Below are 17448 nucleotides of genomic sequence, written 5' to 3'. Positions count from 1 at the left end.
ACCACTTATGTCTGTCGGTCAACACAGAACTACTGCCCAGCAGAGGTGGGATAAGGGGAAATGTCCTTAGTAGCCATTTGAATGTAAAGTGAGAGGTCAGTGATGTGAAACGGATTGTTGCTACCCAGTGGAATCTGCCTGAGCTAAACCAGCTCACCAAGAAACAGATGCTTATTTCCAGTTTAATATCATCACTCTCCATTGAAGACTTTTTTCACTCTTTGAAGAACAGATAACGTGAACCCTGCCAAAGGACTCTGACAATTGTCATTCCATTTTCAAATTAATTAAGTTGTTCATAAGACCAAAAAGAGATTAATGCTCTGAAATATGTATAAATATAGATTTGCTCTGTGTGTAGTACAGAACTGATTTTAGTTGCATAAATTATATCGCTTCTGCCTGAGATAAAGTTATTACCTTAATTGAAGTCTGAGTGTATTCCACTCATTACAGAGTAGTAACTGCATTTTGCTATTATTGTGTGTCTGAACTGACACTTAAGAAGCTTCATTATCTTCCCCAACCATCTGACGATGGAGTGGGAGGAGGTCAGGAATGTTATTGCTGCCTGCCTGCTTTTCTATTCTCTTCCGCCCCATGTTGGGTTACAGTCTCTAATGACCAGAAACTGAACTGGCCCTACTATCTGAACGCAGGGCCTGCAAAGAGCAGGTCAGAGGCTGGTAATCCTGTAGCGAGTAACTCACTTCCCGACACCCCAAGGGCCTGTCCACATTGTGAAGGTGCAGTGGCTTTAAGAGGTTATTCTGCCCTGCTCTTTTGAAGAGAGGTTTTAAGGCAGAGATGGCCAGCAGTTTACCACAGCCAGAAGAGTTAACAGCTTGTGAGGCCTCGGATTTTCTTTTAAAATTTGGAACAGTAGAAGCAGTTGGGTGTGTGTGCGGTCAAACTCCCACAGAACCAGGATCTTTAGTTTAGCTGTCAGCAGTTGCTGTTGGAGTCTTGAAGAGGTGGAAATTATTTTTTTGTTCCTCTCTCAGTTACAGCCAAAAGCTGGGATGCTTTGGGAATAACATCTGAGACAATCTGTTTTCTGAATTTTCCTTTCGCCTGGGGTGTGTTTTTGGGATGTCACTATATTGGAAGAGTTAGTGACAGTTACTGTATCTATTATTCTGCTAAGTTTTCCAGTAGAGTTACGCTATTCCAATTCCTTCTTTCTTTTGCTGTATTTTAACTATGGTGTATGAACAAAGTGTGCTTTGCTTTAAATCCAGTAGTTTGATCAATTGAATTGCATCTGGAATGCAGCACCTGACATTTACCTTTAAAATTAGAAAATGTTAGGGTCTAGGCTACTTTTTAAAATATATTTTGAGGGGATCTTGTCTGGTCCGTAACAACATCTACAAGGTGTGATGGAATACTCCCCACTTGCCCTGGATGTGTACACACTGAACAACACTCAAGAAGCTCGACACCATCCAGGATAAAGCAGCCCCCACTTGATTGGCACCACATCCACAAACATCCCACTCCTTCCACCACCAATGCTCAGTAGCAGCAGTGTGTACCAGCTACAAGATGCACTGTAATGACTCACCAAAGATCCTCAGACAGCACCTTCTAAACACACATCCACTACTATTGAGAAGGACGAGGGCAGCAGATACATGGGAACACCACCCCCTGCAAGTTCCCCTCCGAGCCACTCACCATCCTGACTTGGAAATATATCGCTGTTCCTTCACTGTCGCTGGGTCAAAATCCTGGAATTCCCTCCCTAAGGACATTGTGGGTCAACCTACACCAGTGGCTCAAAGAGGTAGCTCACTATCACCTCTCAGTGGTCAGCACTGCTTCCTCACAGCATCAGGGACCCGGGTTCAATTCCACCCTCGGGCGGCTGCACATTCTCCCCCTGTCTGCATGGGTTTCCTCCGGGTGCTCCAGTTTCCTCCCACAGTCCAAAGATGTGCGGATTAGGGTGGATTGGCTGTGCTAAATTGCCCCATAGTGTGCAGGCTAGGTGAGTTAGCCATGGGAAATGCAGGATTATAGGGATAGGGTAGGGGGTTGGGTCTGGGGGTCTGGGGGTCTGGGGGGTGGAGATGCTCATCAGAGGGTCAGTGTGGACTCGATGGGCTGAATGGCCTGCTTCCACAATGTAGTGATTCTATCAGTATTAAGGGCTACTAGGGACAGGCAATAAATGCTACATCCTGTAACTTTGTTTTATTCATTCATGGGTTTTGGGTGTCATTGGCTGGGCCAGCGTTTGTTGCCCTTGATAGCATTTTTGAGTGAAAATAAAACACAAATTATTGTCATAAATTGAAAGGCTGTTATTTATATAATACATTTCTCAAACATAGGAAGTGCCAAAGCACTGTACAACCATAGAAGCATTTTTGACTTTTATCCTATCATGATCCACTTAGGAAATGCACCAATTCTTGAGTCCCACTATTCTTTGGGTCATCATAAAAAATAATGATCTAATTAAACGACCCAAAGTTCCTAATTCACTCTGTCCGGAGGACTCGGGTTAATAGAAAACACTGACTAGGTTCCTCTACTAAATAAGAATACTATTTATTCCAAATAAACAAATTCTAGCCACTGGTAATCCAGGCTACAAATTATCAACAGATAACTTTACTAACTGAAACTCTAACCCACATCTTAAACCTCTACACTCATACACATACGGACAGAGATAAACAAAAACTTGGTTTTATGGATGGGGGGGACACAGTTCGATAGCATCAGTCTACAAACTGTGATGAGATGCTCCTTTTGCTTCCCAGGACCTCTTATTCTCAGATCTCCTTTCTGGATTCTTTCACTTAATTGCAGGAGGCACAGGGCAATTGATACACTAATTGTAAAGTCTTTGAGTTACTGGTTATTGACAGCAGCTTAGGGAAACTGATGGGGAAAAATAAATGGTTTCTTTTGGGCTTTAGTTACTTTTCCTGCAGAATTTACTGCTTCAGCATTTCTGAGGTTTCTCTCCTCTATCTTAAATACCTAACTTGTTCAGGAGCCAATAAGAGAGCTGTTGCCAGGCTTTTAACTTCCAGCATCACAAGTTGTAAAACCAATCAGCAATCTGTTGCTGGATGATTCCCACTCTATATGCACACACGTGAACACGTACACATGCATGAACACACACACACACACACACACACACACACACACACACAAACACACAAACACACACTCTGGTGCCATGGGGATCTTATCTCTCCTGCCTCACTATTTGAAGAAAGCAGCAATGCAAACACAGTTCACAATGAGTTCCAGAAACTTGCTTTCAAAATTGCAGCCACTCCTTTGATTGCCCCGGCTTAGAACAGTCTGTTTAGTTCACAATGAAAAGTCACAGTTGTTGCTATAGGTGATACAACAGGCTGTATTCGCACAGCAAGCTCCCACTGTAACCAGATGATATGGACTTTATTTCTGATGTAGACTGAGGGATACATTTTGGCCAGGTCTGCCAAGAGGCCTCCTCTGTTCTCCTTTGAAGGAGTTCAGTGTCTTGAAATCTTTTACTCCTACTCAGGGAGGAGATGGGTTCCCTGTTTAACATCTGTGATGAAGAAGATGCATAATCAAAGCGTTAACTCTGCTTCTTTCCCCACAGTTGCTGCCAGACCTTTTCTGTTTGTGTTTTAGATTTCCAGCATCCACAGTATTTAGCTTTTATTGGAGATTTGTGGGTCCTTGCATATGAATTGCAAAAAGCTAGCATCTATGTTTGGCAGGTCAAAGGGAAGGCAAATGGAATGTTGTTTTTTATTTCAAAGGGAATGGAGTATAAAAATAGGAAGGTTTTGCTAAAACTACACAAGGCAGTAGTCAGGCCACAGCTAGAATCCTTTGAGCAGTTTTGTCCCTGTTATCTGAGGAAGGATAGACTGGCAATAGAGCTAGTCCAGAGAAGGTTGACTGGGCTGATACCAGGTATGGAAGGACTGTCTTATGAGGAAAGCTTGAGTAGGTTGGGCCTGTACTAGTTGGAATATTGAAGAATGTGAGATGATCTATTGAAACAGGCAAGATTCTTAGAGGACTTGACAGGGGTAGATGAGGAAAGGCTGTTTCCACATGTGGGAGAATCTAGGACCAATGGGGCATCATCTCAAAATAGAGGGTCGCTCATTGAAGACAGAGATGAGGAAGAATTTCTGCTCTCAGAGAGGAGTGAATCTGTAGAATTATTTACCACAGAGGGCTGTCAAAGCTGGGTCATTGAGTATATTCAAGGCTGAGTTAGATCGATTTTTAATCAGGGAGGGAATCAAGGGTTATAGGAAAAAGCCAGGAAAGTGGTGTTGAGGATTATCAGAACAGCCAGTGATCTCATTGAATATTGGAGCAGATTTGATGGACTGAATGGCCTACTTCTGCTTCTACATCTTATAGTCTTATTCGTCTCCATGCTTTGCTTAAACCAGAAATAGTTCATTTATCCCTGCAGACTCTTGGACAATTTGAGGGGATTTGCGACACGTAGGTCTTCCTTGGAGATTTAGCTTTATCTGGTTACTGTGAGGCTGATTGTGATAAATCACTGAACCATTTAAGTGATAAATCCCTCTTCAAGCAGTTAGTTTAACTTGAGTTATTGGAGCAGTGACAATAACTAGTAACTATGTGGCACAGTGACCTCTCACACAGTGGGTGCAGTTTCCAGCTTGACATCTGTGTGATTCGCTGTTGATTAATTCCATGGACAGATGTCAGCCTTTGTGCTGGAGTGAATTATATTTTCTCAAGACAATGACAAAATGAAATGAAAGATCAGTTACCAATAAATCTTGACTGTAAAATTACTCAATTAAATGCATTTGTAAAATTGGTAACTTATTATGAGTTGTATTGGTGGAATTGTACAAATGGTTGAGACATAGGGAGATTCCATCTTATTCGGCATTTCCATAACAGAATGCTGACTCTCTCCTCAATTACCCGCTTCACCCAACCTGTGTCCATTTGTGTGTCAGGGATTCCTCTGATCCAGTACAGAATCCTGGCAGACTGTGGATTGGACTCTGGAATTACCTGTATCTCATACTCCTGTCCAAGGAAGTAACTCACTTTTGGCTAATCACCTAATCCTCCTCCTTCAGATTGTAACGAGATTTGTTACATTATTCCAGGCAAATTATGCATTACAGTCACATTCCAGGAGGGCAATTAGAATCCGTACAGTGTGGAAGCAGGCCATTCGGCCCATCAAATCCACACCGACCCTCCGAAGAGCAGCCCACCCAAGCCCACACCCTCCACTCTATCCTTGTAACCCTGCATTTCCCATGGCTAACCCACCTAACCTGCGCATCTTTGGACTGTGGGAGGAAGCCAGAGCAAACTCACGCAGACCCAGGGAGCATGTGCCAACTGTAATATAGGAGGCCTACATTTAAGCTGAGGGGTGGGGAAAATTCAAAGGAGACGCAAAGGGCATGTTTTTTTACACATAGAGTGGTAGGAGTGTGGAGCGCACTACTAGGGGTGGTGGTGGAAGCAGATAGCACAGGGGCATTTAAGAGACGTTTAGAGAAGCACATGAATATGCAAGCGATGGAGGGATATGGACCAAGGGCTGGCAGAAGGAAATAGTTTCATTTGGCTTCATGTTTGGCACAACATTGTGGACCAAATGGCCATTCCTGCCCTGTGCTCTTCTGTGTTCTATGTTCCACACAGAGATTTGCCCAAGGCTGGAATCAAACTTGTGTCCCCGGCAGTGTGAGGGAGCAGTGCTAACTACCGAGCCACTGCGTCACCCATTAGAATTAGGATCAGGATTCCACATTGGAATTGAGGGCAATCCAGTTGTGGACTGAATTGTATGGAAGAAGAGAGAAGAGTAATGAGGTCTGTTTTGGAAGAGAAAGGGCCGAAGGATATGTGGAGAAGGTACTTATGTGGGATTCAAAGGTATTGGGGAGAGGTGGGCAGATAAAAGCAGAAAGTGCTGGAGAAAATCAGGTCTGGCAGCCTCTGTGGAGAGAAAGTAGAGTTAACATTTTGAGTCCTGGTTCTGAAGAAGGGTCACTGGATTCGAAACATTAACTCTGCTTTTTCTCTCTGATCACAGAGGCTGCCAGGCATGCTGAGTTTCCGTAGCAATTTCTGCTTTTGTTTCGGATCTTCAGTGTCTGCAGTTCTTTGTTTTAATTTGGAAATTGGTCCAACAAGTAAAATGTTGAAATGTCTCTTTGAGTTTTCTTGAGTTTAAGGAAACACAGGATGTTAATGCTGCCCTGTTTCAGCATTCAGCATTGCCATGCGTCAAAATGGTAACAGAAAATGCTGGAAATGGCCAGAATGTGGAGAGAGAGAGAAAGGTTGTGTTAACATTTCGGTTCAATGGCATTTCATCAGAATTCTTCCTTTCACTAGTTTTTCCCTATGCAACTCACTTATTGAAATGGTCCTCTGGGTTAAACTTACATGAGCCATATCATTTCTTGTACAGTTTCATAATGTCCCATGTCACCTTCCTTAACGCGTAAATCTCCAGGCTGTGCTGAACTGGTTGAGCTAAGCTGATTGACTATTACACTTGCGTCTTTGAGCAACATTCGGGGAAACTTGCTCTTGAATGCTCTCCCGTGTCCCCAGTGTGTCAGGGCAGATTAACCCCTCAGTATGTTCATGACGAAGTTCAAACTTGCATCTATATAGCACCTGCATTGACTACCACTACCTCAAAGCATTTCACAGCCAATGAAATCTTTTTTAAGGTGCAGCCATTGCCATAAGCAGACACTTACTCAGCAGAGTAACTGATAAAAGATGGAGCGAATGGTAGAGAAGCTTAAAGCAAATTTCAGATTTAATTTCATAGGATGACAATCAACTGAGCTCAGTTATAGATTTCAGAAACCATTTAATCTGTGAATGCAAACACCAGGCATCGTGGTTCAACTGACAAATTAGGTGCAGGTCTAACACAACTCTTCTAATTTATTGATGGATCCAGCATGTTCTGCGAACCTGTAATTTTTATTTTAATTATTTCATAGCTCACTGTTCTAACCTCCACAACTTAAGACACAACTGACAATCTGTCGTTTTCCATCTCCTTTCTGTCAGACTCTTAAACCAGCCAGTGAGAAATAATAGGTTCTATTTATTACAGGCAGCTTCCCTCTGGAACTAGTGGAAATTTCTAGATTCTTGTCTGGGAGTGACGGGCACACTGGGAAATGCCTGGGTGACATTGACAATGATACACAGTGGCTCTGCAGGCCTACATTACTGTAATCCTGATGCAGAAGAGACTGAAACCAATTGCACCTCCTTGACCCGCTTTTGTTATGGATTCTGGAGTTTGGATTATTTGAGTCAAAGGACAATCTCACTTCACAAAGGCCACAAGTGACACAGAGAAAAAATTAAAGTTCCTTGTGCAATTTGTTGAGAACCTTCTTTGAAAGAGAGAGCAGAGAGTGTTCTATTATGATTTTGTAAAGTTCAAATTTCCTTCAGTTTTGTACAAATCAAGCCTTGGAATAGAACATAGAATAGTACAGCACAGGAGTGGACCCTTCCGGCCCATTATGTCTGTGCCAACCACTGTACCATTCTAAACTAATCCGATCTGCCTGCACATGGTCATAAGAACATAAGAAACAGGAGCAGGAGTGGGCCATCTGGCTCCTTGAGCCTGCTCCACCATTTAATAAGATCATGGCTGATCTTTTCAGGGACTCAGCTCCACTTACCCACCCACTCACCATGACCCTTAATTCCTTTACTGTTCAAAAATCTATCTTTCACTGGGCAGGGAATTCCACGGTGAAGAAGTTCTTCCTCAACTCAGTCCTAAATTTGCTCCCCCATACGTTGAGGCTATATCCCCTAGTTCCAAGGTCCATATCCCTCTATTCCCTCCCAGTTCATGTGTCTGTCTAAGCACCTTTTAAACGTTGCTATTGCATCTGCCTCTACCACCTCCCCTGGCAGCGTGTTCCAGCACCTCCCACCCTCTGCATTAAAAAATTGCCTTGAACGTCTCCTTTAAACTTTTGCCCTCACACCTTAAACCTAGTACTTGATATTTCTACCCTGAAAAAAAGACCCTGACTATCCATCCTACTCGGGGCCCTCATAACTTGATATACTGCTATCAGGTCACCCATTAGCCTGTGATGTTCCAGCAAGAACATTCCCAGTTTGTCCAACCTCTCCTTATAGTTAATATGCTCCAATCCAGACAACATCCTGGTAAACCTCTTCTGCACCGTCTCCAAAGCCTCCACATCCTTCCTGCAGTTGGTGATCATGACTGTACATAATACTCCAAACATGGCCTCACTAACGTTTTATACAGCTGCAACATGACTTGTCAACTTTTATACTCAATGCTCTGCCCGATGAAGGCAAGTATGCCATATGCCTTGTTTATCACCTTTTCCACACGTGTTACCACTTTCAGGGAGCTATGGACTTGCAACCCCAAGATCCCTCTGTATATCAATGCTCCTAAGGGTCCTGTCATTTACTGTTTACTTTCCCCTTGTTTTCGACCTCCCAAAATGCATCGTTTCACACTTTTCCACATTAAATTCTATCTGCCATTTCTCTGCTCAACATTCCACCTAATCTATATCCTGCCATATCTTTGACAACCTTCCTCACTATCCACAACTCCACCAATTTTCATGTCATCTGCAAAGTTGCTAATCAGACCAGCTACATTTTCGTCCCAAGCATTTATATATTACAAACAATAGGGGTCCCAGCACCTATCCTTACAGACCTCCACTGGTTACAGATCTCCAGTCAGAAAAGCACTACTCCACAACTACCCTCTGTCTCCTATGACCAAGCCAATTTTGTATCCATCTTACCAACTCATTGTCGAGCCCATGTGACTTAATCTTCTGGACCAGCCTAATATGAGGGACCTTGTCAAATGCTTTACTAAAGTCCATGTAGACAACATCTGCTGCCCTACACTCAATCATTTTCATCACTTACTAAAAAAACTCAATCAAATTTGTGAGACAAGACCTCCCCTGCATAAAGCCATGTTGACTATCCCTAATAAGTCCATTCATTTCCAAACGCAAGTAAATCTTTTCTCTAAGAATCTTCTCCAATAATTTCCCTACCACTGATATAAGGGCCACCATCTTATAATTCCCTGGATTATCCCTGTTGACCTTCTTAAATAAAGGAAAAACATTGGCTATTCTCCAGACTTCTGAGACCTTGCCTGTGGCTTACAAAGATCTCTCTCAAGGCCCCAGAAATGTCCTCCCTTGTCTTCCACAATATCCTCAGATAGATCCCATCAGGCCCTGGGGACTTATCCACCTTAATCTTTCTCAAGACACCCAACATCTCCTCCTTCGCAATGGTGACATGTCCCAGAATATGAACATACCCCTCCCCTAGTCTTACCATCATCCATTTTAGTTGTTTGTACCTGACCTGGAAGAAATTGATGATGATGATAATTGTCTGAAATGCAGAGTATTTGATTTTCTTCAACATGCTAAGTTCCAAACTGTGCAAAGTGGCTGGGAAGAACATTATATATTGGCAACATGAGTTGCTGTTCCAGTGGGATAGAAAAGGGGCACAGACTCTGCTGTATGGTTTGAGGTGCCAAACCCTGGCAGCTTGAAAGCAGAATAGTGTTGTGCCATGTATGAAATCGATCTTCACTTAAACACAATGTAGTTTATCCTTTGTTAGCACTCGAGTACAGGTTACATTGTAAAACAAACATTTTGCTATGGTGGGAAATGTGGCAGAAAGCGTGAGAAATCCATTGAAGCCCACCTTAACATTGGAAACAGTTAATTGCATTTTTTAAACTGCATTCTGGAAGCTGAAGCTAGTTTTTCACTTGGGAGTGGCAAGTTGCCTGTTAATGAGGATTATTGCTTATTAATGACCCTATTAGCTGCACATCTCACCTCATCGATACAGAGCTTTCTACTGTATCACCCAAACAACCTGGACACTAAGATTTACTCTGAGGACATCAAGCTCCATGTGATATGTCATCCAAGACATGTCTTTTTAACGTGTGATTCAAGATGGCGTGCATTGGTCAAGGGAGCATCTCAAAGCTGAGCCTAGCCTTATCTTCATTCAGTGCCCAGATGCTCTCCTGTTCCTCCTCATGCACAAACACTGGGTCTAATTCTGGTTAAGATCAAAGACAATGTGGGAGTGCGCCTGGTCAATAACAAGCTGCCTTTATGAATTAGCTCATGCATGACTGCAAAATGCAGTCTCCTGCCAATAAGGCCCCATTTCAGACAAGGCTTTGTTAAGTTTCGTATTCCAACGGAAGTGTTATCCCTCAAGTAACATCTTCCACCCAAACAGCAGAAGACTCTAGACACGAATTTCATTTCCAGGGAGTAATAGGCAAGATGTGTTCCCAAATGTGAAGAAGTAATCTTCCATTGTCACAGCAAGGTCTTGATTTGAAAGGAAATGAAACACGATAAGTGCTTTAGGTCCCTTGACCTGTGCCTCACACAATGCACATGGGGAGCATCTCCTTTGCCTGTAGGCTAAACAACAAACAGCTGACAGCTCTGAGCTCAGAATAACTATCTGTTCAGCAGCTGAACTTTCCTGTGTTTTCAGAAACATTGTTTGTCCTTTAAATCCCACTTGGATATTGCAGGATGTGAAGTATGATTACAATATTGAATATGCTTCTCCAAACAAGATCGGTCACCACCGCTCCTGTATAATCGTAAGAAATTTTAAGCAGTCACTGCGATACTATTATTTCTTTTCAAAATCTCTGATAGCAAGATTACTTTCTTATAACTGAATTAGCACAACCTCCTCTTTAGAAAGTCCTCCTAATGCCACTCTCAATTTAACAGGCGTTTGAACAGAAACTGTCTCTTTAGTCGGGCAAACATCCTTCTTTAAATCTATTGAGTGTGCCTGTGTGATTGTCCCATGTCAGTGAACACCCACATAAAAGATGAATTCCAGTGTACCAACTGCTCGTAACTCTATTTCTCAATTACTCTCCGCTGTCGTTTTGCCTCTTTTTTGTGATGTACTTTCATACATAACAGATCAATCGGGGCTGGGAGTTGGGTAAGGCATGCAATAAAGTTTCAACAGAGCCTGTCAGCAAGCATTCATTTGTTTTTATTCCCTTGTACTAACACAGTTTGAAAAACATAATGTTTAATACGTCAATGATTAGGTTTGTGTGCCTGATGAATAACTAATGATCAGTGTTTATAGCTGTGATAATCGTCTGAGGATTAATTGCTCCAAATTTCACAAGGAGAGTTGCTCACCTGGAATTGACTGGGCACAGTCATAAGGAGCTGAATTCTGCTCCTATTTCTTATATTCACTGAGGATTCTGCTGAACCCTCACAGTGGTCCAGGGACTGTCCTTATGTTGCATTTAACAAGCCCTCAGCTAGGTAATTCGGTGATGAGTGAAATAACCCCACAGAGGACGGTATCCCATCACCAAGTCACCCTTTATTTACATGTGGAGAGCCCTTGTCACTAATCCAGCTCCCTCAGAGCCAGCTCTCAGAGTGACACTCCTGTTGATATCTATCAGCCAGGGATCCCTATTGGACCAGGTTAACAGCCCCAGTCAGGGAACTCATATTCTATGAGCTCCACCTGGCTGACCTCATTACAATCACTACACCCCTCCCCCTCTCAGTCTGACGACATAGGCCAGTCCTTTATCTTGGAGAGCCTCAAAACTTGTGATAGGAGTGATGCTATTGTAGTCTGGAGAAACTGAGCGCCAGCTCTCAGATAGCTCCTACCATAGCCCCCGAACCATGACCCCCAGTTCTGAGGAAGGGTCACTTGACCCAAAACATTAACTCTGATTTATCTCCACAGATACTGCCAGACCTGCTGAGCTTTTCCAGCAATTTCTGTTTCTATTTCTGATCTACAGCATCCACAGTTATTTCAATTTTTTTATCAATAATGATGACTTACATTTAAATAGCACCTTAAATGCAACCAGACGCTGCAAGGCATTTTACAGAGATGTACAAAAGAAGAATGAAAGCAAGCTCTGAAAGTAAATGAGTGAAAGCTGGATGAAAAATTTTAAGGAGCCCTTGAAAAAGGACAGAGAGAATATCAAGGAAGAGACAACTGAAGGCATGAACACCAATGGTTTTTATTTACCTGTCCCTGGGATGTGGACATCATTGACAGACCCCTCCCTAATTAGCCTTGACTGAGTATCATGTTCAGGCATTCTAGAATGTAGTTAAGTTTGGAGCACATCGGTAGGTCAGGAGTCACGTGTAGGCCATACTATTATGACAGCAGATTTCCTTCTCTAAAGAGCATTAATGAAGCAGAACATTCTCTGATGGTTGCCATTAAACTAGCTTTCAATCTGGGATTTAATGAACAGAGTAAGTTCTACCAGCTGCTGCACTCGAACTTGAACCTGTGTCATTTCTGAAGAAGGGTCGGTAAACGAAATGTCAGCTTTCCTGCTCCTCTGATGCTGCCTGGCCTACTGTGTTCCTCCAGCTCCACACCTTGTTATCCCCTAAGGGCTAGGTTTCTAAATGACTAGCTCAATGACATTACCACCATGCCACTAGCTCCACAATGTCGAAGGCGTTGAATTCAAAGGTACTAAGAGGCCAGAAGCACTTGAACACATATATTTTGGAGGGTGATGGTTTGGAAGCGGATACATGAATGGTTTGGGGGTGGAGTAGGTTTGGGATTTGGAACTGCGAAGGAACTTGAAAGCGTGAGTGACATTTTTTAAAACCGAGTCATTGTGGGCTGGAAGCCAATGCAGGCAAGTGAGCACAGGGAGGATAGAGGAGCATGGGTTGGTTGGAATTGGGCATGGAAGCAGAAGTCATATCAGCCTTAAATTTATGGAGAGCAGAATATAAGAAGCGAGCCATTGGAATAGTTGAGTGTCAAGGCGACAAAGGGCGTGGACAAGGCTTTCATTCAGCAAAGAACAAGCTGAGGCATGGTGGAGTTGGGCCTGAAGTTACGGCCTTAGTGACAGTGCCTCACATGATCTAAAGGTCATCCTGCGATTCAATGGAATAGCAAGATCGCATTTCCTTCAATCTCGTGCTGTTGGCAGGAGAGCAATGGCATCTGTGTGAGCAGAGATCAGGGCAAGGAATGAAGTCAATGAGTTTGATCTTCCCAACATTTAGGAGCATTCTACCCATCCAGTACCTGATGGTCATGAGCAGCGAGACAGACCAGAGATAGAGGAAGGGTCAAGAGAGACTACAGTGAGATTGTGTGCACGGGGCGAGGGTGATTGTTTGGGCCCAGTTATGGGGATAGCTAATCCTGATGTCCAGCTCAGGAAGCACCGAGGAAGGTAGGACGTGAAGGTCATTTATTTGGGGATTATAGGGGTGGAAATGTAGAGATCAAAGGATGGAAAGCAATGGATGGTGAGAAGCTGTCACGATTCTCTCTCAGGAAGTACAGCTGTCAGTGCATTTTGATGGAAGCAACAGTTCTGTAGTTAATTCTGGAGGTGAATAGATGAATGAAGAAAAGTTTGATAAGTTTCCCAAATCAACTATCGCACAAGTTTGAGATGATAATTAGAAAACGTAATTTGTTCAAGTTTGCTGTTTAAAACCAGACACTTAAACCTGAAGGTGAGAAAATGAAGCAGAATTAATGAGCTGAAAGGTCTGTTTGTACTCTTACACCACATGTCTCTTCACTAAGGATAACACTTCCCTTTGACAGGAATAGTAAGGTGTGAAAAAAAGCAGCATCTTGCACGGCCACTGTTAGTTAGCTGTGACTCCCTCATTCTTTGCAGCATGTAAAATCATCTTGCTTTAGGGCTCATCCCCATTTCACCAATCCATCTCTCTAAGACTTCACCTTCTCAAGTGACAACCCAGACAAGGAATATTGGTGTCCAGTTCATCCAACGCTGTTATCACAACTGAGTCCCAGTCCTGGTGCTTTGCTAATCTTGGTTCAACCTAGGAAGGGAAAGCCTCATCCTTGCTACTAGCGAGTGGCTCCCACATTAAACTGTGTGGGTGCTCCTGCATAGGAGGACAAGATTAGACTTGGTTATAATTACCTTTCAGTTGTAAAGCGTGCCACCGCTGATTGTGGTTAGTTACTCGAGTATGCATTGTGTGAGCAGCCAGCAGTGATGGAAATGTTGCTAATCCCAAGCCAACATCTTCAATGAAAACAAAGAAGGGGGAAATCAAAGTAGTTGAAGCGTTGAACGGTAATTTCCTGTTTGCGTTTCTTATTCATATACTTCATCAAAATTTCTAATAAAATGTGCAGGCTGGGTGAAAATTTTTGAGGAAGGATTGGTTAGTGTGGAGGAAAATGTGCTCATGATCAGTGAGCTGTATTCTCAAAGAAAACAACTATGAGTCAGATTGTTCAGTACGATGAGACATCAAGCTGAGCAATCAAATATACAACATTGTGTTGTGCAATCTTCCTATTCTCTGCAATAACAAGTCAATTCCTTCAAGGGTTTGTAATCCTGCTTTTGTTTTCTTTCCTCTCTTCCAGAACTGCTGTTGTGATTGATCATGGAGAGGCTCCTCTTCTCTCTGCTCCTGCTCAGTTTGACTGTGAAGGCTCAGCTTTGTCCAAAGCGCTGTATCTGCCAAAACCTCTCCCCTTCCCTCTCAATCCTCTGTGCCAAAACCGGGCTCCTCTTTGTGCCTCCGTTTATCGACAGGAGGACGGTGGAGCTGCGCCTAACCGACAACTTCATCACCATGGTGAAGAGGAAAGACTTTGCCAACATGACGAGCCTTGTCCACCTCACGTTGTCGAGGAATACAATCAGCCAGATCATGCCTCTCACTTTCAGTGACCTCCGAGGTCTTCGAGCTCTACACCTGGACAGTAACAGGTTGACCAAGCTTGTGAATGACCACCTGAAAGGTCTGGTGAACCTCCGCCATCTAATCCTGAACAACAATCAGCTCAGCTACATTTCCGAAGGATCCTTCAATGACTTCATCACATGCCTGGAGGATCTGGACATGTCCTATAATAACCTGGAGCAGTTTCCTTGGATAGCGATTGCCAAAATGGTAAACCTGAACACCCTCACCTTGGATCACAATCTAATTGACCACATCGAAGAAGGGACATTCTCTGTTCTTCACAAGTTGGCTCGATTAGACATGACGTCCAACAGACTACAAAAGCTTCCCCCTGATCCTCTTTTCCTAAGAACTCAGCTACTGGTTAATGCCAAAGGCACTCAGTACTTCTCATTGGTTCTCAACTTTGGTGGAAATCCACTGCACTGTAATTGTGAGCTACTTTGGCTAAGACGCCTGACAAGGAAAGATGACTTGGAGACCTGTGCATCGCCATCTCACTTGATGGGAAAGTATTTTTGGTCGATCTCTGAGGATGACTTTACTTGTGAGTCTCCTCTCATCACACGACTTTATTCGACAAAGACGTTTGTTATGGAAGGGCAGGGTGTGACCTTGAAGTGTAAAGCAATCGGGGATCCGGACCCCTCTATTCTCTGGAGCTCGCCGGAGGGGAAGCTGGTTTCCAACACGTCCAGGATGACAATCTATGACAACGGAACCTTGGATATCCTGATCACGACTCTCAAAGACAGCGGCATGTTCACCTGCATCGCTTCCAATGCCGCTGGAGAATCGACCACCAACATCACCATCGGGATTATCCCACTGCCCCATCTCGTCAACTTTACAAACCAAGTGAAGGAGCCTGCCCCGGGCTCCTCCGACATCACCACGTCCACCAAATCCGGCTCGCCTTCCAACGGCACTGACACCAAGAGTTTGCAGGATAAGAAAGTTGTGGCGACTGAACTGAGCACGACATCAGCCCTCATTCGCTGGCCCTCCCAACGCCCGATCCCCGGGATCCGCATGTACCAAATTCAGTATAACAGCTCCACCGATGATACGTTGGTCTACAGGTAAATCATGTCCTTAACAGCTTTCAATTCATTCCCCTTCTGAGAAATAGTGACCATGTCTGAATGAACAAGCACCAAATTGTGACTGAAAGTGCACACTAATATTTCACGTGATCAACTGAAATCCCTGTGCTTGCTGTTTACAAAAGTGTCCATGTGGTTGACATATACTTTTTTAAAGATAGGGGGACAGAGGAGAAGGATGTACTTATTCTGCAGACTCCTCTGAAAACAAAATTGGAAAATACTTTTAAAGAAAAGTTATCAAATCATACAGTGCAGAAGAAGCCCTTTGGCTCAATTAAATCTGCATTAGTCCCACCTTCCAGCCCCAGGCCCATAGCCTTGAATATTACGAACTTTAAGGGCTGATCCAGGTACCTTTTAAAGGTTGTGAGGTCTCCCACTTCAACTACCCTCCCAGTCAGTGCATTCCAGACCCACACCCAGTCTCTGAGTGAGAAAATCTTTCTTCAAATCGCCTGTAAACACCTCAACTCTCACCATAAAATGATGCGCTCTTTATATTAACCTTTTGACGACGGGAAACTGCTGCTTTCTAATCACCCTGTCCATGTCCAAGAATTTTAAAAGAAATTGCAATTTAAGCACAACCTGTGGGAAGAAAGTATTTTTTTTTCATTTCCAGCTGTAATTCTCTCTCCTCTGAGTCAGCAGACTCATTCTCAAGATTTGAGCAAAGAACCTAAGCTAACACTCTGCTCGTGGGAGGGGAATAAGATGCTAAATTGTTTTGATCAGTGTTGGTTCAGGGAGGTATGTTGAATTGGAGCTCCCAAGCTCCTATCTAGGAATAGCACAATAGGATCAGGGGATAGTCCAGCCGCCATGACATTTTGCTCCTGTTCCTGAGATTTGTCATAGATACTTCAAAATCCAGTGAGGCAATCCTCAACCACGATGATCAACAGCAAGATGATGATGGTTCCATTTCATATTGCCACATCAATTTCATGTCAAATCCCACTCAATTTCCAAACAGTATAGTCACCACTTTAATAGATGCCAATCAGTCTTCCATTCCCAGTTTCTATTACATTGAACTTTGCTCTCTCAGTATGCAGAGGTCTAAGTTTTCATGTTATCACCTACCATGTTATTCCAGTCACTTAGTTTGTCTCCAGCACCACCTTATTTTTAATTTTTTATAATTATCTCTGCCTCATTTAATTGGATTACAAGTAATCCCTTCGCTGGTTATTCAGCTGTTGACACTTTACTCGCCATCTAACACTCTTGGTCACCTGGACAGACTTATCATCTGATACTCCATTCACACCAGTTGTATGGTCTTTTTATCTACCTGGCCTTGATCTCTCTGCCTATAACTTCTGGGTCTGTGTGCTCTCCCCTCACACTGCACCTGATGAAGGGGCTGCACTCCGAAAGCTTGTGATTTCAAATAAAACTGTTGGACTACAACCTGGTATCACGTGACTTCTGAGGTAGTAGGAACTGCAGATGCTGGAGAATCTGAGATAACAAAG

General features: G+C 43.3%; 1 protein-coding gene across 1 annotated transcript; it reads left to right on the top strand.

Moving 5' to 3' along the window:
• The first annotated feature begins 707 nt into the window (after positions 1-707).
• Positions 708-15944, top strand: LOC125487305 (leucine-rich repeat and fibronectin type III domain-containing protein 1-like protein). Its single transcript, XM_048618341.1, has 2 exons — positions 708-746; positions 14533-15944. Exon 2 carries the CDS (start codon positions 14553-14555, stop codon positions 15942-15944), a length of 1392 nt encoding a protein of 463 aa, XP_048474298.1. The 5' UTR covers positions 708-746; positions 14533-14552.
• Positions 15945-17448: the final 1504 nt, after the last annotated feature.

This window comes from Rhincodon typus, chromosome 39, assembly GCF_021869965.1.
Source record: "Rhincodon typus isolate 14 chromosome 39, sRhiTyp1.1, whole genome shotgun sequence".
Lineage (NCBI taxonomy): Eukaryota > Metazoa > Chordata > Chondrichthyes > Orectolobiformes > Rhincodontidae > Rhincodon > Rhincodon typus.
This window is presented reverse-complemented; position numbering and strand designations above follow the sequence as displayed.

Excerpts from the sequence above, each read along its gene's own strand:
- LOC125487305 (XM_048618341.1), top strand. The coding sequence starts at position 14,553 with ATGGAGAGGCTCCTCTTCTCTCTGCTCCTGCTCAGTTTGACTGTGAAG.